The 27,707-nt window shown below is 45.6% G+C and overlaps 2 protein-coding genes across 6 annotated transcripts in view; one reads left to right on the forward strand and one right to left on the reverse strand.

Annotated features, from left to right (window-relative positions):
• The window catches only part of WDR33 (WD repeat domain 33), a 116,663-nt gene extending 102,964 nt beyond the window's left edge, over positions 1-13,699 (forward strand). For 3 of the 5 annotated variants that reach the window (XM_038564827.1, XM_038564826.1, XM_038564828.1), the window contains 6 exons: positions 1,607-1,715; positions 4,777-5,215; positions 9,439-9,602; positions 9,716-9,808; positions 11,145-11,360; positions 13,070-13,699. In XM_038564827.1, coding sequence (XP_038420755.1) covers positions 1,607-1,715; positions 4,777-5,215; positions 9,439-9,602; positions 9,716-9,808; positions 11,145-11,360; positions 13,070-13,299 — 1,251 coding nt within the window. In that variant the 3' untranslated portion in view covers positions 13,300-13,699. Of the gene's footprint in view, positions 1-1,606; positions 1,716-2,978; positions 3,088-4,776; positions 5,216-9,438; positions 9,603-9,715; positions 9,809-11,144; positions 11,361-13,069 lie in introns of those variants that run through there. The other 2 variants (XM_038564829.1, XM_038564830.1) reach the window with 2 other exon arrangements.
• A 2,825-nt stretch (positions 13,700-16,524) lies between these two features.
• On the reverse strand, positions 16,525-17,196 carry SFT2D3 (SFT2 domain containing 3). Its single transcript, XM_038564834.1, has one exon. It carries the CDS (start codon positions 17,173-17,175, stop codon positions 16,525-16,527), a length of 651 nt encoding a protein of 216 aa, XP_038420762.1. The 5' UTR covers positions 17,176-17,196.
• Between the last annotated feature and the right edge of the window lie 10,511 nt (positions 17,197-27,707).

The raw sequence follows: 27,707 nt of genomic DNA on the forward strand, positions 1-27,707 counted from the left end.
CTGCCCTAAAATGTACAGTATTGTATATTTTATTAATACATAGAGCATTTGTGTGTTTACACTATCAGTTCCCTAACCCTGTGGTAATGAATTAACAGCTTTCATTTGGGAGGACAAAAACAGTGATGAACTTTAGCTACCACATTATGACTGAAATTAAAAACTTGTCAGATTCAAGAGGGTAGGCCTGGGTTTCTGGGACAATTCGGTAAGAGTTTTTATTAAGTAATAAAATATTTTATACGTGAAAAGAATAATGGTTCTAAAGATTTAGTTGACCTATAGAATGAGTATGAAGGTATGATATAGACATTTCAGATCTCAAGAGTTGCCTGATGAAAATCTTTGCTCATATTTTTTTATGTGCTGAAATCTTTCTTCACTTTGATGAGGCCAATTATTATTTTTTTGAACATTTTATTTATTCATGAGAGACATAGAGAAGCAGGCTTCTCACAGGCAGCCCGATGTGGGACTCAATCCCCAGACCTCGGTTCACAACCTGAGCTGAAGGCAGACGCTCAACCACTTAGCCACCCAGGCATCCCCATGAGGCCAGTTATTTAAACCAGTTGTTTCAGTTGGTTTAATTTAGTGGAATTGCTTTCTGGTGTTAAAGTAATAACGTGAAAGATTTTGACAAGAGCAGTCCTTGGGTGAAAGGGATAGGAAACAAAGGAGGACAGAAATTACTGGTATTGAGTATAATAGTTATGTGTAGCTACAATGCTAGACGTCCTATCAAGGCAGGTAGGACAGGTAGCTAGTTTGGGATGCGCAAGCAATTTTGCTGTTGATGGTTTTGAAATTGTACTATTTTCATAGTAGGTCCAGTCACTAAATGCATTTCTTTATGTAAAGAAGTTAATTTGTTTGTCAAGAGACCTGATCCAAGGTCACTGGACAGTGTGGAAACATGGCTGCTAAAAAAACCCATAATCTTAGGGACAAACTGGGGTGAGCTCTGGGGTTCCAGAGCATGGAGACCAAGAGGATCAGAGGAGCAGCTTTGTCTCTGCAGGGACCAAAGGATCCCAGGCGACTCAACGGGGAATGTGCAGTAGGATGCTGAGGATGAGGAAATGAGGTAGAGAAGAGGGAGGTGATAGGAGAAAGCCAGTGTGAACGTCTCCTGACGAACTTCTTTCATATTCTTCTGCCTCTTCAAACCCAGCTCTAGCCTCTTGAGAGGAGTAGTTGTTTTCTGTAGCTGGAAAAGAGTCCTGAGTGTGAAAGCAGAGTTTACCTGGCCTGGCAGATTTCCAGATCTTTACATTTGCCAGAAGTTCCTCCTTTGTGCAGAGTGTTATGTTACAATTTCTGACTTTCCATTGAGGTTCTTACTTGGCATCACAGGTAAAGATCTAGCTTTAAATAAAACCTATCAGGTTTAAAATATAAGTGTTTCCTTTTATTATGGTAAGAGAAGTATTCTCCTTCCCTTAATTTAAGGACAATTTTGCTATAATGTCACTAGCTGTGTATTTACTGCTGGAGGCTTTGGGGGCAACCTAGTGTTTCTTATCTTGTCACGTGATGATAAAATTGCTATTCATAAAGCACAAGCCTATGATTTCACACCCCCGCTTTAAAAACATCTTTTCAGGAAGGACAGAACGCAGGCCCCCCACCCCTGATACCAGGCCTAGGGCAGCAGGGAGCACAAGGTCGCATCCCCCCTCTTAACCCTGGACAAGGACCTGGCCCGAACAAAGGTAAATATCTGCTCGGCTGAATAAGAGATTGTATTCTACCACCTCTGGGTAAATCTTAAAATAAATAGATTATTGGTAAGTAATTGATAGAGTGGTCATTTGAACCCTATAGGAAAAATAGGAGGACAGTCATTTCAGGTAAAGGCTTTGTCTTAACATTGTTTTCATAGACTTGCTTTAATTAGTCAAAAATGCTGCTCTGAGTAACTAAGCTCTTCGCTACCAGAAGCTGGCAGTGGAACTGCTGGGACAACCCTAGTAGCAGGCCCTGCGCGGCAGCGGGCCAGCTCCGTCCACGCCTTGGGAATGGCAGTGGTCCTGTGCTCACTGAGTGCAAGGGCATGTCATTTGCATCCTGGAAAGCTGAACTGCTTCCACTTACATTTTTTGATGAGCTAAAGAATTTAGAGATTTTGATAGTGTTTTTAATATCCCCCCTCCCCAGTTGTGCCATGTATTGAATTCTTTAGCTGGTTATATTGTTCCACATGATTTGATAAGAAGAAAGCAATGCAGTGATGTATCAGGTTCTTGATATTCTGGAAAGCAGAGATGAGAATTGTCAGTATTTAGATGTGAGACTGTTTGGAAGCCGAGTTAATCCCAGGAGTTGAAAGTGCAGAGGTAGCCCCCTGTCATACTGAGGTGTTCTGCTGTCATAGGGGAAGGGATGGAGCAGGAGTGAGCAGGTGATAGGCTGCTGGCCAGAGTCAGTGAGAGCAGGACTGAGTAGTGTGGAAAGAGGGAAGGTCGGAGACAGAGATGTTCAAGTCAGTGCACTGTCACAGGGAGGACACAAGCCAGAGAACTAGGGGTATCGTGGAGGTTGCACTTCAAACTTCACTCCTTTTTAATTTTTTATCAGCTGAGCCCACAGCTCTCTGTGGCACATGTTACATTTTTTGCCCTCGTTTTATCAGATGAAGAAAAGTCCTCATTAGTATTTTGCAGCCCTAGGACTTTGGGAGAAGCAGGACATCCTAGGAAAGGGAGCAATAAAGGAATTAGGAGAATCTTTATTATAGTCTCATTGCATGGAAGTGGTGGCCCACAGGGAAAAAGAAATCAAGAACCCATCTTTGGAATTTGGGGACCCTAAGAAGAGTCTGTTACCCACAAGGTACAGCTATCAACAAACTGAGAGCCTGCCTCTCTTCCTCTCCCCTACCTTGTGTCTGTCTCCACCTATTTCCCTCTCCTCCTTGCTCTTCCCCTTTTCTCTTTACCCCTCTCTCTCTCTTCCTCCTCTCTTTCTCCTCCCAGGGACCAAAGGGAGAAGGGAGAGCCGAGAAAGTGGCCCTGCCATCCCCTACTGGATTAACCAACGCCGCCGCCCCATCACCGGTGGCCACATCCCTTCTAATTTGTAGTGGTGGGTTTCTTTCCTTGGAGGAGCCAGGGTACTTTTAAACAGATAGAGGTAATGGGAGGATTATTATTCATAGGTAAGTCCAAATGGAATGTGTTCAGCTTCCTCAGATCAAAGTTTGCTGTGTCTGAGATCACACCAAGTTCAAGCTACATAAAGTCAGAGAAGAAGCTATCAGGAACCCACTAAGAAGTGAGGGGCCCTCTTTACCAGAAGAAAAGGGACCTGGGATATTTGCAAACTGACTGAACAAAGCTTAGAAGGTGCTTTCCTCAACATGGAGAGGACTGGTTTAATGAGGGGAAGGACCAGGAGGCAGAAGGCATAGGAAGAGCTTAAGAGAAGAGAGAACTCTCCTAATGGTGTCTTTTTATACTGACATTTCCAACTTTTTTTTTATATACATTGAATGGGATTCAAATGGCCCAAAGACAGGAACTGAAAGGGAAGAGGAAGGGCATGGGGAGGGAAAGAATCCTGGCTGGCTGTGACTTGACGGGAGGAAGTTTGTCTTTACTGCCAGGGAGAAGGAGGGAAAGGCATGAGTGGGACAGGTAGAGGAAGTTCATCTTAAAATTGTAGTTGTTTAGAGCAAGAGGGTCCCTCTGCTACCTACTTTTAAAAAAATGCTTGATTTGGATTGTATGTTGACACAAAATAGGTACACATTTCCCGTAGATACTATGCCAATGGCGGTATAGTAACAGGAGAACAAATCACTTCAAGGTTAAGAAGTAAGCTAAATTAACCATCGCAAGTTTAATTGGCCTGTTTCTGTTTTTATTCTGGACTTTGAATATATTTACATACATATGTTAAAATATTTTCAAAAAATCTTTAGTGGGTTTCTAAACACTGTGTGCAAAGAATGGTGATAATTATTATAGGTGAGGGATATACATCATTCATTCATGCAAAGGGGCAGAAAATATGTTCATATGATTCCAAAACTGAAGTACAAACAAGGCTGTTTGGTGACCAGGCAGTTATTAGAGAGGCCCGTGGTTCCATGTGCCTTAGAGAGGATTTTGTTAAGAATTGAAGTGTGCTTTGTTACAGACCCAAGCTGTCCATGTCTCTGATGGGTTTGAATAAAGTATTCCTGGTCTTAAAAAAAAAAAAGAAAGTGTGAGTTAACTAATCAAGTTAAATGAACTAGAGGCTAAAGGGGCCACATCAGGGATGGCGGCGATGTAGCTGCAGTGCCCTGTGATGGGCTTTGCAGTCCTTTTCAGATGCAGAGGTGAATTCCCTGTGCTTGGCTTTCTTGCCTGGCAGCGTGAATTTTCTCTGTCGTCTCCTTCCTGGGTGTGGTGGAGCAGGCCTAATGAAGTCACTGAGTCACTGAGAGAATGGGGATAGGGAAGGGATGCTCATTCTTATGCCTGTGAGACTGTCGCATGTTTTCTGAATTAATCCTCATAGCAGTGAATAATCTCAAATGAGATTAGCAATTTGCCCCAGGTGGAGGTGCTTAGCTAGTGAGTGATAAGGTTGAAATCTGCACCCCCAAACCTGTGTTCTTCCATTAGATGATGCACTAGGGATTTGTTTCCTAAGTATTTTATAAACTAAGGACGAAAAACATTCTAAATACAAGAATGCATTCTGAGACTTTAAGATGCAGAAAATCAGACCTGTGATGGCAGGATTCCTAGAAGACAAGGTAAAAATCAGCTTTGTTTCCTTTAGGTGACTCGCGCGGCCCTCCAAACCATCACATGGGCCCCATGTCAGAGAGGCGGCATGAGCAGAGCAGCGGTCCTGAGCATGGGCCTGAGAGGGGGCCTTTCCGGGGCAGCCAGGACTGCAGGGGTCCCCCTGATAGGCGTGGCCCTCACCCCGACTTCCCTGATGACTTCAGCAGACCAGATGACTTCCACCCGGACAAGCGCTTTGGCCACCGATTACGTGAATTTGAGGGGCGAGGAGGACCTTTACCACAAGAAGAGAAGTGGAGGCGTGGGGGCCCTGGGCCTCCGTTTCCACCTGATCACAGGGAATTCAACGACGGGGATGGCCGAGGAGCAGCCCGGGGCCCTCCAGGGGCTTGGGAAGGCCGCAGACCTGGAGATGAACGATTCCCCCGAGATCCTGAGGACCCACGTTTTCGAGGGCGCAGAGAAGAAAGGTGGGACAGATGCTCTGTGGGTCTAGTTCTTCCCTGGACCTGTTTACCTGTTCTACAAAAGTCTCTTTCCTCTTTTGCTTAGGCAGAGGGTGCTATATTACTAGTTCTACCATTCTCTAGGTGTTGCATTTAGACTTTAAGCAAGTTATTATGCATTTTTACCTTTTTGTGCTTCTTTTTTATCTTTACAATTTAGAAATCTTTTTATTTTTGCTTATTTTTTGGTCCTTTTAAAAGAGATGTGAGGATCAGTATGGTATGAAGTTTCTGGGACCTGATTAGAAGTTGCCAGATTCTCTTGGTTAGAATGATGTAATACGACACATATCTAGATTGAGAATAAAAGAGTTGTGAGATAGTTTTTGTGTAATTGCCTAAAGATCTTAACAGTCAAATCAAATGGAAAATTATTGCTGTTCAGCTAGGTCAAGGTCAGGCTCGAATACTCACCTTGCTGGGTGTAGAAAAGGCATTGAAGAAATAAGAAAAAACAAGCATTAGCGAATCTCAGAGGAAACTGAGAATCATCAGTGTTGGTGATGATTATTTCTGTGTGCCAGTGAATTGTGAGACCTGTGTTCTTGTCAGTAGTTCACAGAGGAGGAGCAATGCTGAGGATCAGAGCAGTTGACTCTCGGACAGGAGGAGGTTTCAGAGCGGTTTCAGGCCTGGCTGGCTGACTGCAGTGCCTGTGCTGTGTGGCACTCGTGCCGTCACCACCACAGCTTTTCCTGTCACATTTCTCTCGACTGTCGCCAGTGGGGGATTGAGTCCAGGGTCGGCATTCCCCCCATCCTCATGGGATGTGTTAGAAAAGAATGGCTGATAATGTAGCCCAGGGCAGTGAAATCAAGGGGTTCTGGAAAGCAGCTTTCAGAAGGGAGTTTTTAAAAAAAATTTAAGGGCTCCTAGTTTTCTTAAGGGCCTCTCTCAATGGGATCCAAGGATTCACTCTTTGAAATGGCTTTATATTAGCCTGCAAGAGCTTCATTTCCATTGGCTTTCGCATCAGTGTAACTTCCATCAGTTTCTTGAACCTTTCAATCTTGTGCAGTTTCAGATTTTACTATGCCTCAGTTTTATTGTATTTCATTTGTCAGTGACAGACTCACAGTCCAGACTCTTGTGCTGTTGACAGCTTTCTGTTGTTCTTCAGATATGCCAAACATGCTCCTGCTCCTGTTGTGCTTGCTGTTTTCTCTGCCCAGAACACAGTCTCCCAGACATTTATGGCTCACTCCAGTTAGATCCCTCCTCCTGTTAGCCCAGTTCCTTGAGCCTGCTTCCTATTTCTTCATAGCACTTGGCACTGCTTGACTTTAAAGTGATGTGTTTATTTCCTTGTTACCTGTATCTGCCAGGCATATGACAGCTTCACCAGGGCAGGGGCTTTGTTTCTTTACCTCTTTATCCCCAGGACCCAGAGCAACAGTGGGGAGACAGTGTAGGTGCTCAGTAACTGGTGAATAGATGAGTCTGTTAGATGGAAAGAGATATTTGAGAAGGGCCAGTTCATCGAGATGTACTAGGCATTTTGGGCTGCCGTAACAAGATACCATGGACCAGGAAGCTTAAACAACATGAATATTTTCTCAAAGTTCTGGAGGCTTGAAGTCATGGCTCATGGTCCAGCAGGGCGGGTTTTTGGTGAGACTTGGCTTGTAGACAGCTAGCCTGCCCACCTTCTCCCTGTGTCCTGGTGTGGTGGAAAGTCTCTTTTTATCAGGGTACTAATCCCATCACAAGGTTCCCCCTCACCTTCATGACCTCCTCTTTTTTTTTTTTTTTAAGATTTTATTTATTTATTTGAGAGAGAGTGAGTATATGCATGCACACACAATAAGGGCAGAAGGAGAGGGAGAAGCAGGCTCCTGATGCGGGACTTGATCCCAAGACTCTGTTATCATGACCTGAGCCAAAGGCAGATGCTCAGCTGACCGAGGCACCCAGGTGCCCCATGGCCTACTCCAACCTTAATTATTCCTCAAAGGCCTAACTCCATATACTATCCGACTGGGGATTAGGGCTTCAACATACGAGTTTAGTGGGGGACCCAGGCATTTTAGTCTCTAATAGGAGCCACTTTCTAATGAGGGCACATTAGATTGTCTCTGTCCTTTCATAACTAGGGCGGTCATGTAATGGATGCCTTGACAAAGGAGTCCTGTTGGTGTTTGCGGGGATTCACCCCAAATCTGCCCCAGGGACACAGCGCCCTCTGCTGTACTCTTCCTGCGCTGCTCCTCTCCTTTCAGCCAATTCCACCCTTACCTTAGGTGGTTATTTCAGCCAGTGTCCTGGGCACACACTCCTTGCTTCTAGGAGCATGAGTCATCTAGGTACCTCAGGACCAAGAAAGTTATTAAGATGACAGCTGGAGTGGTGGAGTGGGAAAGGGAAAGCTCTTTTTACAATAAAATACCGAGTAATCAATTAGGAGGAGGGCGAGGGATAGAATTAGGAAGTCACTTGTTTTATAAGCAGTCAGTGTCCTAACTGATTCAGGCCAGGACCATCAGTGGATACTAAAACCACTGGTTGTAAGATTTTGGGGAAATAGAATATTCTCACTGTGCCAAAATATCACCCACAGATTACTTAATTGCAAATGAAAGAAAGTGTACCTTTGCAACAGTGGGATTTGGTCACTATACCACTTTTACATCATAAACAGGGTGATCAGCTGGCATCTGTGAGAAGGTATAAACAGTTTTGCCAGAAAGGTTAACCTGAGTCCAATCATCAGGAAATTCATCAGATAAATTCAGATTGTGGTCTATAAAATACCTGGGTGGACCCTTCAAAAACATTGGGGTCATGAAAGAGAAAACAGACCACAGAGACGTGGCCACTAAGAACAGTATGTGATCAGGATTGAAATCTATATTTAAAAACAACTGTAAAGGATATTTTGAGGACAATTAGAGAAATTTTGAATTGGATTATATTAAATAATATCACATTATTTGAGTGATGATAATAATAATAGTGTTAGGTAGGATAAAATCCTTGCTCTTAGAAGAAACATACTGGGGAATTATGGATCAGGTTCATGTTGGTAGCTGATTTTGAAATGGTGGTTCAGAAAGTGGATTTATTAAATAGATGGAGAAAGATGATAAGCACATGGAGTAGTATCTTAAGAACTGATTAAACAAAAAGAACTAGGTGAAGGACGCATAGATGTTTATTGTGCTGTTCTTTCAACTTTGCTCTAAGTTTGAAATGTTGCAAAGTGAAACTCTTTTTGGAATAAAAGGTAACTGAATGGAAACTTAAGAAAAAGTGGAAGGCCCAGCCACTTATGCAGACTGGCTCCAGGTCCTTGCTCCTCTGATAGTTTCTTTGATCCCAAGGCCTTTCTCTCTGTGCTGATGCTCCTTTCCTGCTTGGAGGCCCCTTTGCTGCTTCCCCACAGGCATCCTTCAGTTCGGGTGCTCCCTCCTCTAATGGCCAACTCAGCCTCCAGTCCAGAATCCTGATAGACAGTGAATTTGTCCACCAGCCAGGGCTCCAGGCTGCCAGTGAGGAGCTTCCCCATAAACCACATGCCTGCCTGTACAGCAGTCAGCTGTGGAGTGGGGATATGGGTGAAGTTCATGGCCAGCCTTGCATAGAGGCTATTGCCTGGACAGATGGGAGAGCAGGTGCTCCCAAATTGAGTCTGGTACAGTTGGCAGGGATGAATCTGTATTCTACTTTTTCTGATTATATAAGTAATAAATGTTCATTATAAAAATGTAAATGGTAATGAAAAATATTTGGGAGGTAGTGGTAAAGAGCCTGGGCTGGAGTCAAGACTGGCTGAATTCAAATCCCAACACTTACTGTGTGTCCTAAAATAAATGACTTCACCTCTCTGTGCCTCAGTGTACTCATGGGTAGAATGGAGTTAATGATGTGGTGGTGGTGAGGATAAAATGAAAAAATACATGTAAAGCACTAGGCATGATTATCAGCACTTAAAACTTATTCACTGCTGTTGTTATTCCTAAAAGCTTTAGGAGAAAATGACCACAACCCTACATTTTCCTTCCTGCCTGTTTTTGCCTGTAATAATGGGATTATAAAATGTATACTTAAAAAAATACATAATTTTATTTTTTCCTCCCATTTTACATTAATATCATGTCTTCTTATATCATTATCTTCTTTGAAACATGAACTCAGAGCTGTGAGGTATCCCATTAGATGGATATTTTGCTGTTTTTTCCCCCCAACAGCTTTAGGAGAGGAGTACCACCAAGACATGAGGGCCGTGCCCCTCCACGAGGAAGGGATGGCTTTCCTGGTCCTGAAGACTTTGGTCCAGAGGAGAATTTTGATCCTTCTGATGAAGCAGCCCGAGGAAGAGATCTCAGAGGTCGAGGTCGGGGTACTCCACGAGGTGTGTGCTGAGGACATTGGGTCTTGCAAGGACACAGTGGAGAGTTAAGTTGTTGGAGATATACCTGAAACAGTCTGTAAGTATAGTGTTATGTATGTTGTTCCCTTGTGTAGGAGGAAGGAAAGGTTTACTTCCCACTCCTGATGAGTTCCCTCGCTTTGAAGGAGGACGGAAACCAGATTCCTGGGATGGAAATAGAGAGCCAGGTAAGGAAGGACAGCCGCTGGGGCTTCTGGGGAGTTGAACCCAGCAACTCATGGAGTGTGGTCCAAGGACCTCTTAGCAGCATTGGGGGGTGGGGTGCACCAGGTCCTCTGTTTTCAGACATCTCCGTGGGACGCTGGATCTTCAGATCCTTCAGTCAGCAGCCGTTTATTGCAGTAGATTGAATACAGAAATAGCTGGGAGAGTCCCAGCTTTCTTTTGTTGAGCCAGACGTCAGAGGGATTTGCCTAAATAGAAAACAGTACCACTTTTTTAACTAAATTGTTTTGTTTTTGGAAAATATAGTTAAATGAATTAAAGTTTTCTCAGTTTTAATTGCTAATATGGCAAATATTATTAGATATGTCTCATAAGTTAAATCTCAATAATTTTTAAGAGTATAAAGACATCCTGGGGGATCCCTGGGTGGCTCAGCAGTTTGGCGCCTGCCTTTGGCCCAGGGCGCGATCCTGGAGTCTCAGGATCGAGTCCCGCATCGGGCTCCCAGCACGGAGCCTGCTTCTCCCTCTGCCTGTGTCTCTGCCTCTCTCTCTCTCTCTGTGTGTCTATGATTGATAGATAGATAGATAAATAAATAAATAAATAAACAAACAAACAAATAAATAAATAAGTCTTTAAAAAAAAAAAAAAGACATCCTGATACTAAAAAGTCTGAGAACCACTTTTCCTGGACCTTACCTGTTTCTTATTTTAAGAGGTATGTTGATTTCTAATCTTGAACTTTTTCATTTGCTCATGATGTGACTTACACCTGGCCTTCAGTGGGTATTTACATGTTTCGTGCATAAATGAATATTGGTTCTCAAGTTGCTACTTATTCTTTTTATTTATTTTCATTATTATTTTTTAAGCTTTTATTAATATGAGAAAGAGCACAAGCAGGCGGAGAGGCAGAGGGAGAAGCAGACTCCCCGCTGAGCCTGCACTCAGCCCCACATGGAGCCCAATCCCAGGACCCTGAGACAATGACCTGAGCCAAAGTCACAAGCTTAACCGACTGAGACACCCAGGCACCCCTATTATTTTTTAAAAGATTTATTTTATTTATTTTAGAGAGAGTACAAGCAGGAGGGGCAGAGGGAGAGGGAGAATCCCAGTCTGCACTGAGTGCAGAACCCTGTGCTGGGCTCAGTCTCACAATGCTGAGCTCATGACCTGAGCCAAAAACCAAGAGTTGGATGCTCAACCAGTTGAGCCACCCAGGCGCCCCAAAGTGCTACTTGTTAGCAGGGTAATTTCCATCTGCTTTTGGTCACACTATACTTTAATATGAGATTGTCAGATTCTTAGCCTTGTACCTGTGTTTTGTTATTTCAGGGCCAGGTCATGAACATTTCCGTGATGCTCCTCGCCCTGATCATCCCCCTCATGATGGTCATTCCCCAGCTAGTAGAGAACGTTCCTCTTCTCTCCAGGGCATGGACATGGCATCCTTGCCACCACGAAAGCGTCCCTGGCATGATGGGCCAGGGACCTCAGAGCACAGAGAATTGGAAGCCCCAGGGGGTCCTTCTGAGGATCGAGGAGGCAAAGGTAAGTGGAGGCCAGTGATACAGTTCCAGGAGCTGTGGATGCCACAGTTCTGCCAAGAAGGCTATGGGGACCACAGGAGGCCTCATCGCCAGGACAGCCCCATCCCTGTGTTCCTGTTCCATCTGTTCCTGACAGGATACCTCGAGTTAGGCTGTGCAAAGGCACATGTTTCCAAGTATAGTTACAGCTTGTTTGGGTTTACAGCCAGTCAAACTCCGTACTCGGGTGATTGCAAGCTCAGCCTCTGCATAAGCCCCCTCCAGGTGCTTCCAAGAATCCCATTCCCCGATTCATTCAAGTGTTCCACTCCAGCTGTTTGTCAAGGTGCCCCAGAGCAGGGAAGAGACTCTAGCTCTCATTGGCAAACATGCTCTCCACCGCTGACTGCTCTTAGCCTCCTCCCAAGTGTCTCCAGTGGCAGGAAGAATTGTCTTCCCAGGTCCTATGTTTTATTTTATTGGGTCTGGAAGGAACTGCTAATGCCCAGAGTTGCAAAGACTTTGAGAAATATGGTCTGGAAGGGGTTGTTTTCAGGGGCATAGTAGATTATTTCTACAACTTGAAACTTTAGATCTTGATTTTTTTATTTAAAAAAAAAGTTATTTGAGAGAGAGACACCAAGAAAGTGAGCATGAGCAGTGGGTAGGGGCTGAGGAAGCAGATCCTCCACTGAGCAGGGAGCCCCACATGGGGCTCCATCCCAGGACCTAGAGATCACGACCTGAGCCGAAAGCAGACGCTCAATTGACTGAGCCACCCGGGTGCTCCTGGATCTTTATTTTAGAGGTAGCACTAACTTTTAGCCAGGAGCAGTAGCCACCATGTGGTCTCAGGTTAGGCTGGGCCATGGCCTGTGTGGTAGAGTTTGGAGGCTCCTAGGAAGCCAGCCTAGTTAACCTGTGTCATGTTTATAGTCTCTTATTTACCAAGTTTTGCTTTTTGTTTTTGATAGTGGTTTGGTTCTTCTCAAAGCAGAATCCTCAGAAATTACCTCATGTCACCAGATCTCCCTACCTTAGCACATTTTGTTGTTGGTCTGTATGGGCACTTAGGACACCTGCGTAAGGTCCCTAGCCAAGGCCACATGGCTGGTGTGGAAATGACATCCTAGCTGACATCTTCTCTGCCCAGGCACCTTCAGGTGGGCCTGGGCTGTGTGCTTTGTAGGAAAAGCAGACAACACTTTTCCTTTGGCTAGCTTTCCTAATCTCCTTGTTTTACCTAGATTCAAATTCCACTCAGAAAGTTAAGGTAAAATAAAATCGTCAGTCATCTTCTGATAGTGTATTATGGAAGATATGGCCAAATCCTGTCAGCTCATGAGAAAATAATTTTAGAAGTCAGAATTCTAATATACGGGGCACCTGGCTTTCTCTCGTGAATAAATAAAATCTTTAAAACAAAACAAAAAATATTTCATTTACTTATTCATGAGAGACACAGAGAGAGGCAGAGACATAGGCAGAGGGAGAAGCAGGCTCCATACAGGGAGCCTGATGTGGGACTCAGTCCTAGGACTCCAGGATCATGCCCTGGGCTGAAGGCAGGCACTGAACTGCTGAGCCTCCCAGGTGTCCCTTAATAATAAAAGAAAAAGACCCAGAGTGATCCATTGTCATCACTAAGAGTTTGTGCCGGGAGTTACTGATTAACAGTACCTGATAGAAAAAAGAAAAAGTAACCTGTGAAATCATTTTGATTCATTTCAGGCCGAGGGGGCCCAGGGCCTTCCCAGAGAGTGCCAAAATCCGGGCGTTCCAGTTCCTTGGATGGGGATCACCATGACGGCTACCACAGAGATGAACCTTTTGGGGGCCCTCCAGGCAGCGGTACTCCTTCCAGAGGGGGCCGGAGTGGCAGTAACTGGGGTAGAGGGAGTACCATGAACTCTGGCCCACCGAGGCGAGGAGCTTCAAGGGGTGGTGGGAGGGGTCGGTAGAAGCTGATGACTCTGAGGCCTCTCCGGACAGTATTTAAGAACTTCTTGTGGACTTACCAAGACAAAGGAAGCCCGCACCACATAGCCCTCAACTTCTGGGGAAGCTGAATCCCAGGAGTCCCTAATGAGGTCTTCAAGATGAAGAGACTGCTGCTGGCTGCCCAAAGTAGCTGGCCTTGTTCTGTCCTGTCCACCCTCACTGCCCTAACTCCCATTGTTTTGTGAAGATAAAAGCTGGAATCTTTTTTTTTTTTAAGTGTCACAAGACATGGAGCACCTCCACAAATTTAAGTTCATGTCCAATTGGAAATCTGTTTCTATATGTACAGTTTGTCAGAGAAAAAAACATTAAGTTTTTGTATGAATACAGAATGTGATTTATGCAAGAATTAACAGAAAACTAGTTGTGAAGTGCTTTCCTTAAGGAAACTCTTCGTTTCCATTGCATCCAGTCTGCTTGAGGGGTGTACAATTATTGCTTCTATTTGTAACAGCATGCTTGATGAGTACCTCTGAGCCATCGACATTAACTTTTGGTCTTAAATTCTCATTTACCCATTCTGTCACACTTATTTTTTGTACTAGAGTGACAGATACTTTATAACACAGTTTAAAGTAGATTCAAAGCCTTAGTTACCACCTGCTATGGCACGTAGAAAATTATACTCTGAAGAAGAAAATCTTCTGGCTGTCCAAGTAGGGGTTCTCCCTTGGGTGAATCTCCTGCTAATCACACCTTAGACTTAACTTCCTTGTTTCTGATGAGAGGAACCTGACTTCAACCAGAAATTAATCACATGTATCTGATTACATCATGTCAAAAATTGAGAATGGACCAAGTATCTCTTAAAACAATTCTGCAAAACTTTCTCGTACATCAGTGGTTAAGGCAGAGGATAGTTTTAGCTTAAATCCACAAGAGGTTCCTTTAGTTTTATATACATGTATCATTTGGCCCAGTTGGGATTGGAAGCTAAATGTCCAATTTGATAACCCCGTATTTTCTCTAACCCCTTTGTTTTTATAAGAAAGCTTTAATCAAAGGATATTCCTGTGGCTACCTTAGTATCTTACTACTTTGCCAGCTTAAGTTTAGCACTGGAGACAAGTCTACCTGGTAAAGTTAGTGGTGCCGGAAATCTTACAGTTGCTTAAATAGGTGATACTGGCATAGCTGGGCAGCATATAAAAACGTCTTAATTGGTTCTTTCTCAATGAAAAACATGGTAAAAGCTAAGTCATTTCTGCAGAGTGAGAAAATGTCAACCATACGCTGTTTTTTAGGGTGTTAAAACAGAGTTTACAAGTGAATAATTTTCACTTTGTTTTGAAATTTAAAACATCAGCATGTCCGTATAAACACATGATTAGGAGGCTCAAGAATGCTTCAGATTTGTGGATTATTCTTTATTTGCCCTCCACTGGCACTGCTTTTTTAAAATTTACTTATTTATTTATTTCCACTGGCACAGCTTAAAAAGAAGTTGTAATCAATTCTGATAAGGTAAAATAGGATCGAGGGACCAAACCCATTCGATTAGACTCCTTTGAGGTTCATGTAATTAAGACCCTTATCATCTTAACATTTTAGGCTTCAACTTAAAAAAAAAGAAAAAAAAAAAAAACAGTACCTCAGCAAGCATATAGCCAAGTCACATTTTGAGAAAGAATTTCTTTAGAAAAAACTGAAATCTCTACACTGTAATTTATTAAATACTTAGGATATTTTAAAACATCACTACCAAAATACATACAAGATATTGTGCTTTGAATTTTACCAATGCTAGATTTTCAGTGTTTGAATTTTTGAGAAAATGTTGGGAGAACAATTTAAAAAATACAACTGCATCAACATAAAAATGTAGTAAACACTAAAATCTTCAGTTGTGCAAATTCTAGAGAAATTGAGGACTAGAATAGAGATTTAATGGGGGACAGAAGGAGCAGTCAATGGCCCAAGTTTTTCCAGTTACAAAAATAAGTCACTCTGAAAACAGCGCATTTGCTTTTACTACAAACACCCTGTTGGTTCCTCTTGAGGTAGGTAACCCTGTTTACTGGGGTGGGGGCCCCATGAAGCTGGAGCAGGGCTTAGGACACAGATCAGGATCTAGGACTATAAATACTGAGGTTGAACAAGGAGGCAACCTCTATTGTGGCCGACACACCCATTCAGGCAACAGTTCTCAACTTTTAGGTTTTCAACCTAAACACAGAATCATCTGGACAGCTCTCAATACTGATGCCTGGTTCCCGGCTCTGCTGCATATTGACAGAATCGATGTGAGGTTTGGCTCTTCAAGTAATTCTGGTGTGAACTGAGAACCATTGACACAGAATTTGAAAATTCTAAATACGTCTACTCTCTAAGTTACATCGCTACCGCCGGAACATGTAGTTTTCTTTCCGGCAATACATGAGGGGAGTAAATGGGGAGCCTAGAAGGAAATGAGACAGGTATGAAGAGCATTAGAATCAGCCTACAAAATGTAAATCATACTTGAAAAAGCAAGTACTAAAACGAGGAATGCTAATTGGGCCCTGCGAAAATCCGTGGATTTTGTCCAGTTCGGAACTCTGGCTGTGGAGCTCTGGTCGTGCAGGCGGCCCTGGCCCGTCCAGCCCGGGGGCTCAGCACTGAAACGTCGCGCTTCCCGGGAGACATTCCCCGCTGGTCCATCGTCTCCACGGTCTAGGACAGAACCAGTCTTCCTTCACCTCTGAAAGGCACCGTATTTACAGTTTCACTAAAAGAAAGGAAAAACCGAGGTAAAGCATGTCGACTGAAGCACCTCGATCATACCCGGTGGCTACATCTAGTGTCTCCTTCGATACCCTTAAGAACCCACGCGCTGAACGAGGAGAAACGTCCGGGAGCGCACTGCGGCTGGGCCACCACCGCGGGCCGCCGGGCTGTCGTGCAGAGTCCCAAGGCAGCCAGTTCGAACCGAGGAGCCGTTCTTTACCGCGCGGTCTGAAGCACGAGCGCAGCGGACCGCTGGGTGCACGGGGAGCGCCCGTCGACCGCGTCGCCTGCCGCCGCGCGTGGAGGGGCTCGCGGACCCGGGCGGCGGCCGCAACGCGCAAGTCCCAGGGTGAGCACTGCCGCTCCGACGCGGGGACCGGCCGGACCCAGCGCGCTCTGGACGCCGGCGGCCGCGGTCCTCGGGTGGGTCCCGCGTCGTCCCCCAGGCGCGTCCTGCTCCACCGCGCGGGCCCGGCTCCTCACACCGGCAGCGCCTTGGCGAGGCCCGCGGCCGGGCCCAGGCGGCCGAGCGCCAGACGCAGAGCGGGGCCGGCGCCCCAGGGCAGCAGGCCGCACAGCGCCGCCAGCAGCGCGGCCACCTGCACGCAGGCGCCCAGCGCCGTGAGCACCGTGCTGCGCAGCCCGAGCGCCGCGTACAGCGTGGCCCCCAGCGCGGCCGCGTAGAGCAGCGCGGGCCGCGACGGCGACTCCTCGCCGCGCAGCAGCCGCCCGCACGCCGCGCCGCCCCGCAGCAGCGTGCCGCCCGCCAGCGCCAGCGCCGAGCCCAGCGACCAGAGCAGCGCGAACTTGCGGGCGCGCAGCAGCAGCGCGGGCGCGTAGAGCGCGGCCAGGCCGAAGCACAGCGCGGCCAGCAGCAGGCACACGCCGCTCGCCGCCAGGCGCTGCGCGCGCGTCACGCCGGGCCAGCACGCCGGCCCTGCCACTCCCGATGGCTCCGCGGGGCTCCACGCCCAGCGCAGGCCAGCACGGCCCAGCCACGCCCCCGCCGGCCCGCCCCCTGCCGCGGGCCCCTCGGCCTTTTCTGCCGCGAGCAGCGGCTCCGCGGCCGCCACGCCGCCGGCTTTCCCCTGGGCCAGGTACTCCTGCAGCTGGCGGTGGAGGTCGGCCATTTTGGCCGCGGGGGCCGCGGGAGGGGAGGGCTGCTGCTCACTTCCGGCTTTCCTCGGTCGCTGGCGGAAGCGGGTCGGCCGGGGCGGAAGGGGCGGGGCCGCCGCGGGGGACTTCCGGCAGGCTGCTCCTCGGCGCGGGAGCCGGGCGTCGTCGCAGGCTCCCCGTTGGCTGTCCAGGCACCCGGCCCTGGGATAACCTGGGCTAGTTATGTTGGCGTCACAAGGTAGCTGGGGGGCGGGCGGCTGTGCCTAGGAAAGGTCACACGAGGCCCTGCGGCTGTGCCGGGGCGGTCCCGGACCTTGCGCTGGTGGGAACTGGTATCCGGGTTGTGATACTGTGTAGTCCTGCGAGCTTGTTGCCGTTGGGGAAATCAATCTGTATTACCTCTTAGAACTGTGTTCTAGTCCACAGTTCCTCTCAATAAATTTAATTTTTTAAAGAGTTCATTTCTGCAGGACTCTGGTTTCTTGGGGAAGGACACTGGAGTTGATAAAAGAGTTAATGTCCCCCCCCCCCCCCGCCCCGCCCCGCCCCGCCCAGCTCATTTATCCGCCTCTCCGCTCCCCATTTTAGCAGAGGCCAAGCCCCACGTCCAAGGCTTGTTAGTGCCTCTGTTGACCTTTCTGTGCTTCTGACATTTCTGGGTCCAGGTCTCCCAACGCCTCACGTCCCCTACGTGGGTCACATCCTGGCGGTCCCCTCCAGGGCTTCTGCGCTCACCTGTGCCTGCCTGGGTACTTTCTCCTCCTAGACGGGTACATCAAGCCACACTTCCAGCTACTTACTGCTACTGTTCTTCCCTTTCCCAGTTGTGAACATTTATTTGTTTAATTCATGTATTTGCCAGCAACTCCATCACAGGATCTCTTTCATCTCCTTTTTCCTAGGACCTGAAAGGCTGCTCTGAATGCAAGGAGCTGTCAGTTCCCGGGTAGTAAAGGTGCTTGAAAGGCTCTGCAGATCCTGCCTGAAGCCATCCATTGAAATACCTTTTTTGTTAGATTCTATAAATGCCTCTTGTGAACTTAAATGTGATGGCATGGGAGTCCTTTTGTAATGTAAAGTGCAATACAGGTGAGGTGTACAGAGTCTGCCGTTGGCTTACTTACCCCAGAAGACCATTCATTCCTTCCTTTGTCCTGGGATCGGAGGCAGTGCGTTTCTCTGCAGACTGGGCCCAGTAATTTTCTGCCACCTGGCTTTAGAGGCATTGCCATAGAGAAACCCGAGTATTTTCTTTAGGCTCTCCTCATCACTTTGGTACTAGCTTCCCCATGACGGCAGGACCTGATGCCAGCCAATGGGCAGGTAACATTCTTTTGTCTCTACCCTAGGAAGAGGTAGATGTTCATGGCTTTCTGCTACTATCATCTCTGGTTTCTCAGTCTTTCTGTTACCTGTGTAGCCACTTTTCCCCCATTAAATTCCCTTTAATACTTCCTTCCTGGTTGGATCCTGACATAGAGTGTTCTTTTTCAGTGTACAGTTCTTATCTCACTTGGCAACCTGAAGAGATAAACTGAGGCAAGCTTGAATTGCCAGAAATGGAGTTTATTTGGGAATAGCAGAGGAACTACAGTTTGAGGAATGCAAACTGTAGCTAGCTACAGGTGGCTTCCATTGAGGATTTAGGGGATGGGAAACTGTATTTATGACAAGGAGTGCAAAGATGGGGGAATCCAGCCAGAGTCCAAATGGTAAGTTCACTGGCTTCTGGATAGGAAAAGATTATTATTATTTTTTTAAGATTTTTTTTTAAAGATTTTTAAATTTTATTTTATTTTATTTTATTTTATTTATTTATTTATTTATTTACTTATTTATTTATTTTAGCACAGCACTTTATTTTCCTCACACAATGACGTGTTGCTGGGGCCTAATGTTCTCACTTGACGGTAGAAAACCAAAATTTGTTGTCATGTCTTAAAGAATTGAGAATTGTGTACAAAAACTTTACATAAAAAAAACTTTATATAAATTAAAAGGATGAATAAATTTACAGTTGTAAATGCAAACCGTTTTCCAACTCAAGGCAATTAACTACCCACCGTGTTCTAGCAGGAAGATTTTTAAAAATTTATTTTAGAGAGCATGCATGTACATGAGTAGGGGAAGGGGCAGAAAGAGAGAGAATCCCAAGCAGACTCCATGCTGAAAATGGCCCGGACACAAGGGCTCAATCCCAGGACCCTGAGATCATGACCGACTGAGCCCCCCTGGTGTCCCAGGGAGAGAGATTCTTGATGCATGTTCATTGGTCAGCAGATAAGTTTCCATCCTCTGTAAATCAGGGATTTACAGGAAATCAACTTTTCGGTTCTTAAGTTTTGTTTTCCTGAGGGCAAATGTTTTCCATTTCATATCCTCTGGTTACATTTTAGATTGAAATTCTTTCATATGTGGTAGTAATAGTAATCATCCTAATCACTTACCATGGGCAAAACCATTAGGATGGCTGCTGTCAAACAGAAATAAAAACATAGAAAATAAGTTTTGACCAGTAAGTGGAGCAATTGTAATCTGCACTGTTGGTAGGAATATAAGGTGGTACAGATGCTCTGGAAAACAATATGGTGGTTCCTCAAAAAATTAAAATAGAATTACCATGTGATCCAGTAATTCCACTTCTGGGTGTATACCCAAAAGAACTGAAAGCAGGGTCTTAAGATACTTGTACATACATGTTTATAGTAGCATTATTTTTTAAAAAGTTTTTATTGGGACATCTCAGTGGCTCAGCGGTTGAGTGTCTGCCTTTGGCTCAGGGCGTGAGGGATCGAGTCCCGCATCAGGCTTCCTGCATGGAGTCTGCTTCTCCCTCTGTCTATGTCCCTGCCCCTCTCTCTGTGTCTCTCATGAATAAAAAAGAAAAAGTTTTTATTTGTTAAGTAATCTCTCCATCCATCGGGGGGTTCAAACTCACAACCCTGAGACCAAGAGTTGCACAGTCTTCTGATAGCAGTATTATTAACAATAGCTGAAAGGTGAGAGCAACCCAACTGTCCATCTACACATGAACAGATAAGCAGAATTGAGAATATACAATGAAGTAATACTCAGTGTTTAAAAAGGAAAGAAATTCTAACATACTGTAACACAGATGAACCTTAAGGACATTTTGGTAGGTGAAATAGGCCAGTTGCAAAGTGGCAGATAGTATAGGATTCCACTTACATGTGGTGCTTGGAGTCAAATTGATAGAGGCTGAAAGAATGGTGGTCTATAAGTGATTTACTTAGTCACGCAGTTATGCAAAAGACAGGCATTGTTTTGCTTATTGTACAGATGAAGGAAAACAACTATCTGGAAGGTAAAGAACCTACTAAGCTCACCCCTAAATTGGTAGTAGAGCAAGACTAGAGGTGAGTTCTGGTTTTAAATCTGTGTGCTTCCCATTACAGAAGATCTTTCCAGGGAATAGAATTGTATAAAACCAGGAAACCTGTTCAGGTTTGGTTCCTATGTTGATAGAAAGCACATAAGGAAACCATCCCTAGATGCCACCTGCCCTCTAGCTACTGCAGCAAAATCCATGTAAAGAAGCTATAAACCCCATGTCTCCACTTACCCCTGTTCTTCTTGAATCCCCTTCATCCCACTGTGCCAGCAAAATTGTGACAAGGTCAGCAAATATTTCTGTTGCCAAGTCCAGTAAAATTCCCCTCCTTGAACTCCTGGCAGTGACATCGCTTCCAGAACAGTGCATGGTACCACCAGCAGGGCCCCAGGTCTCCTGGGTTTGCTGTACATTCATTTGAGTGCCCCAGGCATCCCACCCTTTCTTGGCACCCTATGTTGTTACAAACCATCTTATGCAGTCCCTTTGGCAGATCCCTCCTCCACTTCACTGGATATCCAATTGACTTTTTTTAAAAAAAAAAGACTTTATTTATTCATGAGAGACAGAGAGAGACACAGGCAGAGGGAGAAGCAGGCTCCCTGAGGGGGAGTGATGGGAGACTCGATCCAGGACTCCAGGATCATGCCCTGAGCCTAAGGCAGATGCTCAACCGCTGAGCCACCCAGGCGTCCCTCCAATAGACATCTTGCAGATGACATACACAATGAAACTTTTGATTCCCAATTTATTCTCCGAACCCCCCCAAACCTGTAACTGCTGCCCCGCTCTTCCTCATTTCAGGAAGTCACACACCCTTCCCCATCCTGCAGTTCAGCTTGGGAAGTCCATCCAGTGCCAGACCCACACATATCTCCTCCAGTGCTGACCCCTCCTCTGGCCCCCGCCCCAGGACTCTGTCTCTGTGCCCCTTTGGTCTGGGCCTCCCAGCTGTTCACACAGCAGCCAGGGGCTCCTCACACCTGCAGGCCGGCTCCCTTGCACCCTCTGATGCTGCCCTGCTTCCCTAAAGTCACAGCCCTTTGTCGCCTCTGTGGCCCCCCTGACACCCTCCATATCCCCCTCCCATCGTGCCCCCCCTTCCCATCCAGACATGGTGGTCTGAGTTGTTTCTGGGTGTGTCCAGTCATTCCCACCGCAGTGCCTTTTGTCCTCAGCCTCAGCCTCGAGCATCCCTCCCCACACCACCCCCAAGTATCTTCATAGCTCACACCTGTGTTCAGGTCCCACTTTGTCCCTCTTCAGAACAGCATCCCCTGTCACTCTCTATCCTTTGTGCTGACAAACAAGTGTCTAGTGATTTCCTTCATAACATATACATCTGAAGGGAATCAAAAATACAAATCCTGCACCATCGTTCTGAGCACCGGTTTGCAGTGGATCGTTGTGGATTGAGATTGGAAGGAGTGAGAGACTCCAGCAAACACAGGACATTCCTGGCGATGGTTACTTTATTTTTACACTAAATCCTTGTTCTGTAGCCATAATCTGTGTGCTCTGTGGTGGCAGATAGCTTTACTTCACATGGGGAGAGGTAAGATTGCACTCTCAGTGGCCGGACAGGGACTGACCTCAATCTCATAAAAGTGTTCCACCCACAAGTCCTGGGAAGGGACCTATTTATTGTGCAGTGTTGGTCAGGTGCCTGTCACATGTCCATTAGGTGGACAGTCTCTCTTTTAAAGGTTTAATTAACCTTTAAAGTAATTTAATTAAGTAATTTAATTAATTACTTAAATTGAAAAAGTGCAGGGAAAAGAGTAGAGGGGGATGGAAAGGAAGAGGCGGAGAATTCCAGGCAGACTGCACTGGGCAGTTGAGCCTGATGATGCTGGGCTCAATCTCATAACCCTGAGACCATGACCTGAGCCAAAATCAAGAGTCAGGTGCCTAATCGACTGAGCCACCCAGGTACCCCTAGCCTTTTATTTTATTGAGGACTTTCAACTTGACCTAAGGAAACAGTACCCTACTCACCGAATGTGATCCCTATCCTAACGGAAACTATTTTTCCCCAGAGCCAGGCAGTTCCAGGCATGCCTCCTCTGGGGTGTTTTCAAAGTGGCATCTCCCTTTCTTCCCTGTGTTGGCCAGCAAGGTCCTGCTTGACGTGGGGCTTGATCCCACAACACTGAGATCATGACCTAAGCTGAAATCAAGAGTCAGATGCTCAACTGACTGAGCCACCTGAGCACCCCTAAAAATTAAACTTCAAGTTTCCTATCTGGCATTCCAGGCTTGCCCCTTTATGCCACAGCAGTTCTCACCCTGCTCTGGGGGCTCTCTTTGGGGCCCTTGGGCCCTAATAGCTGGGTGACTCTGCTCTTCTGTGGCTTTGCTAATGCAGGGCCTTCCCTTGGGCTGACCTCCTCCCACAGCCCCACACATCTTTCCTCTCCTACTCTCCTGAGCTCCCCCTGCCTCTGGATCATGCCTTCATAGTCCACACAGCACAGTGGTCCCGTGTACACTGACTCTGAGATCTCCAAGGTCTTGAGTTTCCTTTTTCATTTGTTATTTTGCTAAAGATTTTATTAGAGAGAGAGAGCGAGAGCGCATTAATAGGGGGAGGCACAGAGGGAGAAACAGACTCCTCACTGAGCAGGGAGCCTGATCCAGGGCTTGATCCAGAACCCTGTGATCATGACCTGGGCCGAAGGCAGATGCTTAGCCAACTGAGCCACCCAGGTGCCCTTCCTTTTTCATTTATTAAAAACAACACTTGACTGCTTACATGCTTATGATCTTCTCAAGTCTTATTCCTTCACATTCCTGCCTCTTGGCCCCCAACACTCTGTCCTGGTTGTGTTGGATTTTCTGGTGAACCCTGCATTGGTTAAGAATAAGGCTGTGTGACACAGGGGATTGCATTGCACAGAGGGCCCCACAAGGTCACCAGGCCACGCCATCACCACCAGGTCACCATTCAGGGGCCAGGGCCTGGCCCTGCTCACCTTCCCCAGGCGGCGTGGCAAAGGACTTGCCAATCCATCCCGGTGGCCGGCAGCTGGGGGCAGTAGAGCCTCTGGACAGGTGCACGCTGTCTCATAGAACTTTTGCAGTAATTGCGGAAATGCTCCAGACCTATGCTGACCAATCCAGTAGCCACTAAACTGCATGCAGCTCTGAGTGTCTGCAACGTCACTGGGGAGACTGTAGAACTGAATTTTAAATTTTAATCGATTAATATTTATAATTATTTATATTTATAATATTAGGTTATGAGTCATATTTTTGTGATAATACATAAAATATATTACTGTATAATTTAATTCATATATAATCATATAAATACAATAATATTATATTTGTCATGGCTACATGTGGCCAACTAGTGGCTGCTGTGTTGGACAGTGCAGCTTGGAGCCTAGTGGAAACATGGAGGGCGTTTTGGTCACCATCCTGACCTGGCCCTGCCACTGATATTGCAGGGACTGGTGAAAGGCAGAATGTCGGGCTGGGAGCTTGCTCCCCCACAAGGGGGCTCTAGCTGAGCATCCCATCTGATGCCACTGCGCCCTTAGCTCTGCAGCCTCTGCGGCCTGCCCCTGCACAGGAGCTGCCTGGTTTGGAATAGGGACCTTCCCCTTGGTTTGTCTCCTGAAGCTTCCTGGGGGAAGCCAGGGAAACTGGGCCAACTCACACAGGAGTTCCCTCAAAGCTCATGGTGTTTGGCTTGCTGGACCCAAGGGTGTCTGTGTTGTTGCTTGGGGGGATGGGGGAGTGGACAGCCCTTAGGTCCTGGTGCCCTTGGTGGTCCACCTGGGAGCAGGGAGGCGGGCACTGCCTTAGGTCCAGAGGGGGATGGCGGTGAAACACACAAGCTAAACTGGGGAGGCCTTTCAATGGCCCAAACGGTGAACTTAGCAGATCTTGTGTGTTGAACTTGCTGCTTTTTTTGCAATATTGTTAATTTTTTTTTTCCAAAACTGCTACACTTACATTTTAAAAATATTTATTTATTTATTAGAGAGAGAGAATGTGAGAGAGAGCATGAGCAAGGTGGAGGGGCAGAGGGAGAGGGAGAGCAGACTCCCCACTGAGCAGGGAACTCAACACGGGGGCTCGATCCCAGGACCCCGGGATCATGACCTGAGCTGAAGGCAGACACTTAACTGACTGAGACAACCAGGTGCCCCTATATTTATATTTTTTATTTATGGCAAATCTGTCCAGAAAATTCATCAATTTGAAGCACCTGGGTGGCTCAGTTGGTTGAGCATCTGCCTTCAGCTCAGGTCATAATCTCAGGGGCCTGGGGTCAAGCCTTGTGCTGAGCTCCCTACTCAGCAGGGAGTCTGCTTCTCTCTCTCCCTCTGCTCCTCCCCACTGCTCATGCTTTCTTGCACTCTCAAATAAAAAATAAACAAAATCTTAAAAAAAAAGATGGATTTTTGGCTTTAGGATAGAAGACTATCTTTCTCAATCCACAGTTGCACTATCTACATCTAAATATGCTGAAAAAGATGAAACTGACATGTTACAGAGTTTTCTGACTCATGGAAGAGAAGGATTGACTCCATAGAACTGGATAAAACTATAAATCAGCAATGAAAATATGACAAGATGGAAGACATGAAGCTGACCTGGATGGATACCACATTGAACTTTACGTGCACCCTGTGATTCTAGAAAGCAGTGGCAACTGAGAAGTTCCCCCTGACTGCATGTTCTGGTACAAGGCCATCCCGTCCTCGCATATTCTGAGACAGGGCTTACCTCCACAACTTCTCACTTATGACCCTTTGTCTACCTGCCTCTATAAAACACTAGACTCTTTCCTTTTTGAGGTATTCCTTATTAATGAACACTCTCTCTAGTGCAAAATTCTAAGTAAAGCCATTTCCTTAACTGTTGGTGCCTTGTATCTTGTATGGTTTTGATGCCATCACTTGTATAGAAACAAAGCTTGTGATGGGATCTCTCCTTATCTCACCCATGTGATGAGCCTCTCTATTCCTGGCTGGTGATCTGAGGCCAATGGTATGTTTGACTTTTAGTCCTGCACCCTGGACTCATGTCAGTCGATAACATGGTAAGGATTCTGTTTTGATTCTTTTTGAGCACTCGCTTGATTTCTGGAGCTGGCTTCATTTTTGGCTTCATGGTCTTACCATTTAGGTCTTTTTTTTTTTTTAAGATTTTATTTATTTATTCATGAAAGACAGAGAGAGAGAGAGAGAGAGAGAGAGAGGCAGAGACACAGGCAGAGGGAGAAGCAGGTCCCATGCAGAGAGCCTGATATGGGACTCGATCCCGGGACTCCAGGATCACGCCCTGGGGCCGAAGGCAGGAGCCACTGAAGCTGAGCCAACCAGGGATCCCCCATTTAGGTCTTAGAGATCTTGTCTTTGTTGGGTAAAAGATTACAGTGAATCTTGTTTGTCCCACTGTTTTCTGCTTGTCTACTTTGAGCTGAAATCAGTTAAGGATTCAAACCCACTGGGAAGAGAACAGTTCTTGACATGGAACAGTGAATTCCATTAACCTGTGTTGACTGTTGGCCAGGGCTGAAATTTTAGAAATGGAGCTATAAGCAATCTGTGTCAGTCTGCATGTTGATGTACATTTTTGTAATTCAGAAAGCTTTTACTTTTCATTATGTGAGTGTGTGATATTTTTCTACCTCTGGATGGTATTGCCAAAGTAGATTATAAAATCACCTAAGTTAAAGAAGCTCTGTTCTGATTAGTTTAGAGATAAATAAGCATCCTCTGTAAATGGAATATTGTTAAAAATGTCCATAAGTTAAGGAAACTGAATTTTTAATACTTTCAAGGAGCAAAAAGTGAGAAAAAGTTTATAGAAATTAACTCAGAGGTATTTTAAGAACAAGCTCACACGACTTAGGCAAATGAGATGAGTTTAATATTTTTTAAACTAATTTAATATTTTTGGTTTAATAAAAATATCTGTGACTTCTTTGAGCATTAAGTGTTATACCAGCTTATATTTTTATTCTACTTGGGTATATTCTTCCTAAATTTATGCATATAAACTGTGGTGATCACATAGGCTAGCATTATTTATATTACCTGTTTAAGATTATAAAACATATATGTTTGTATTTAACCAAGTCAGATGATCATTCTGACAAACTTTATTTCAACAGTAATAATGTTTACCTGTATGTCCACTTGAAGATAATTGCCAAGATATTTGTGTAACTTAAACAACTTGGAGTTATACTACACTGAGTTAATTAATGGCCATTCACTAGGTAGACACCTGGATCATCTCCAAGTAAGAGAATGAGGAATCATTGGCTACTAAGCATAATTGAAATTTTATATTCTTTTGCTTCTAATTGGTATCTGCTCCAGAGGGCTATGTCTTAGGGTCTGAGGCAAACATGCTCATTTCGGCTACTTTGAGAAGTGCATGAAGGAGGAATGAGGCTGTGCACAGCTGTTCATGAGTTCTGCTAGTCTGTGGCAGTGGTGGCCTGTGACAGACAGTGCCATGACCCACCCTCCACCACCTCTATGAACCGGAAGTTAGCGGCTTTGGTTAAAATGATCACTCATATGGGGTTTTGATTACACATAAGAGAAATAATTTTGGAGAGACACAACTGAGTGTGTGTTTCTGTTTCCCAAGGAAAACAGTAGTTTTGTCCCAAAGAAGTTGTATGGTTCGCCATCCTCTTTCTGCACCCTTCAAGCTCATTGAAGACCCCAAAAGCTTTCTTGATGGTTCTAACTATTGATATTTACTATGTTGACAATTGAAACCAAGAAAACCTTTAAGTGCTGACTTACTGATTCATCCAGTGATAGCAATAGTGAACACACTTGATGTTAAGAACATCGCAGTAATACTGTGAAATTAGTCTGACCACATGAACCCCCTGTGCTCTGCGTGTGTCCCCCTAACACTCGTACGTTGAAATCCTAATCTCCAAAAACAGTGATATGAGGATGTGGGGCTTTGGGAGGTGCTTAAGTCATGAATGGGGTTAGTGCTCTTATAGAAGAACCTCCATTTGTTTTATTTTTTTTAAGACATATTTGTTTATTTGAGGGAGAGAGAGAGAACAGGGGGAGAGGCAGAGGGAAAAGGAGAGAATCTTCAAGCAGACTTCCCACTTAGTATGCAGCCTGATGTGGGGTTTGATCCCAGGATCCCGAGATCATGACCTGAGTCGAAACCAAGAACCAGACCCTTAACTGG

Source organism: Canis lupus, chromosome 19, assembly GCF_011100685.1.
Source record: "Canis lupus familiaris isolate Mischka breed German Shepherd chromosome 19, alternate assembly UU_Cfam_GSD_1.0, whole genome shotgun sequence".
Lineage (NCBI taxonomy): Eukaryota > Metazoa > Chordata > Mammalia > Carnivora > Canidae > Canis > Canis lupus.